The sequence below is a fragment of the Orbicella franksi genome, chromosome 10 (genome assembly GCF_964199315.1).
Source record: "Orbicella franksi chromosome 10, jaOrbFran1.1, whole genome shotgun sequence".
Classification (NCBI taxonomy): Eukaryota; Metazoa; Cnidaria; class Anthozoa; order Scleractinia; family Merulinidae; genus Orbicella; species Orbicella franksi.
This window is the reverse complement of record NC_138154.1, coordinates 2,541,781-2,544,280: the sequence shown is the minus strand read 5'-3', so window position 1 is coordinate 2,544,280 and position 2,500 is coordinate 2,541,781. Positions and strand designations below refer to the sequence as shown.

General features: G+C 41.4%; 1 protein-coding gene across 1 annotated transcript in view; it reads left to right on the top strand.

Moving 5' to 3' along the window:
* The window catches only part of LOC145501402 (zinc finger protein 862-like), a 1,944-nt gene extending 229 nt beyond the window's left edge, over positions 1-1,715 (top strand). Inside the window, exon 1 of the mRNA XM_081480887.1 lies at positions 1-1,715. This exon is cut by the window's left edge and continues 229 nt beyond it. Within this exon, the coding sequence (XP_081337013.1) occupies positions 1-1,715 (1,715 nt within the window).
* Positions 1,716-2,500: the final 785 nt, after the last annotated feature.

The following is a 2,500-nucleotide window of genomic DNA, read 5'->3' as shown; positions in this document are numbered from 1 at the left end:
TATTTGGCTGCCTTGCAGATGAGGTTACAGACATATCAGTACTCCAGCAATTTGTTGTCTTTGTGAAGTATGTCAACGCAAGTGGAATGCCCCAGACAGACTTTTTGCACACAGAACATATGACCGACGCTGCCACTGGACAAGAGTTGGCCAAGTGTCTCAAGAAAATTGTTGAGGATTGCCAGCTGGAACTGAAGAAGATGAAAAGTTGTGTTACAGATGGAGCAGGAGCAATGATTGGCAGGCACAATGGAATGGCAGCAATCATGAAGAGAGAAGTACCAGATCTAATTAACATCCACTGCGTGTGCCACAGACTTGCACTTGCGTGTGCAGATGCTTCTAAAGAGCTGAATTATATCAAGAAAGTTGAAGGTCTTCTGCTACAAATATGGAAGTTCTATGAGTATTCCCCCAAGAAAACAGCAAAGTTTGCTGCTGTGCAGTCAGGGCTACACAATCTTCTGCCAAAAGATCAGCTTTCCCAAGCAAAGAAGCATATGAAGAAGGCAAAGAAAGCGGTTGCAAGTCGCTGGCTTTCCTTTGATGAGTCTGTAAGGGCAATGGTTCAAGAGTTTATTGGACACCTGCAAACGTTTGAGTTCTTTAAGGAGGGTGATGCTACTGCTTCAGGTCTACTGACGCAAACCAGAAGTCACAAATTTATCGGTACACTCTACATTCTTAAAGAAATCCTCACACACTTAGCAGTTCTCAGCAAAACTCTTCAGCATGGAGAACTGTGCTTTGCTGGTCTACCATCAGCTGTTTCTTACTGCCTTGCTAAGCTTGATGATGTTCTGAAAAGGAAAGATGAAATTCTTAGATCACTGAGTGTTGATCTATCCGAGAATGGAAAACTTGCCCTGGCTGGAATCGAAGTAACTCCAGCAAGTACCATGTTCCTAAATGACTTGATTACATCCTATGTGGCTAAGTTGAAAGAGAACATAGCAGCAAGATTCCCTTCTCTGCCACTTGTACAAGCATTTTCAATCTTCGACTTGCAAGTTCTCCCTGTAAAGGAAGCCCCAGATTTCAAGATCTACGGCATGAACCACATAGCCACACTCTCGGATCACTTTGGCGCCACAGGGTATGTGGAAGTCGAAGCCCTTAAGTCTGAATGGGAACATTTCAAGTTTATTGCACAAGATTTGAAGTCAGAATGTCCCACGACCGAAGCACAACAACCAGAAGTAACTTCAACGGAGTGGTTGCTAACCAAGCTATGCAGTATTCCATCGTTCAAAGTTATGTTCCCAAACTTGGTGAAGCTGGCTGCTGTAGCTCAAAGTCTACCAGTAACAAATGCCTGGCCAGAACGAGGCGCAAGTGCGTTGAAGCGCATTAAAACAAGGCTTCGAAATTCACTGAAAGATGACATGCTGGAATGCCTCTTGCAAATTTCCATTAATGGCCCTCCTGTGTCAGAGTCAACAGATGTCATATCAAATGCACTTGGCCTCTGGCTTCAAGAAAAAAATCGAAGAAAACTGCCCCCAGTGACGGCAACTGCAACTGCGTCAACATGCACAAGTGAAGATGAAGAGCTCCAGGAGACCATTACTACTCTGACTGAAGAAGTGGATTTCCTACACGAAGAGGTTCAAGATCTTGAAGATGAGATTTATTCACAGCAACAAATCTTCAAGAAGCTGCTTCTGAACATGTGCACGTATGACAGCTCTGATTGTGAGAATGATGATTACTAATTAAATATTAATACGTTATTGTGACATGAAGATACAGTGTAGATTGTCATTTCTTTCTTTTCAAGCAAGGAATACTCAAGGAGTTTGGAGATATTAATAACTTCATTCATTTGATCTCCGTATAAAACTTGTATGCATTGTGAAAATCAAATTGTACTAAAATGAGAACAGTATAAGTTGGTGCAACAAAAGGTTTAGTTTTACGATTTGCTGATTATGGACTGTCACTTTTTTTTTTGAAACAAGGAACACTTAAGTCTGTTGGAGATATTTTATAACTTTAATCATTTGATCTCTGTAAATTAAGGTGCATGAATTTGAAATTATGCACTGTGAAAAACAAACAGTACTAAAATAAGAACCACTTGCATAGGTTGGTGCAACAAAGATGTTATTTCACTATTTGCTGATGATGTACTATAATATATTATCACTCTGTTTTATCAGCATTTTTGATTAGGAAATTTGCCATTTTCATGCCCTAGAAAGCAGGAAAATGCATTTCCAGGGGTTTCATGTTCAAAAAATTTCTCGGGGGGCATGCCCCCAGACCCCCCTAGATGCTCAGGCCCTTTCAGGCCTTCGGAACGTGGCCGTTGGCCACGTATTTCACTGCTATGGGTGATAACTTCCATGCAACAGCTGCTTCAAAACTTAATGACAGCCCTGTAAACTCCGGCAGCTATTAGCCATTTGGCTCCAAAGCTTCACTTTTCATTAACCATGAACCATAACACATTAATTATTGAGGGCGGGAACCAAAATGCATACATTACATCTCTCTT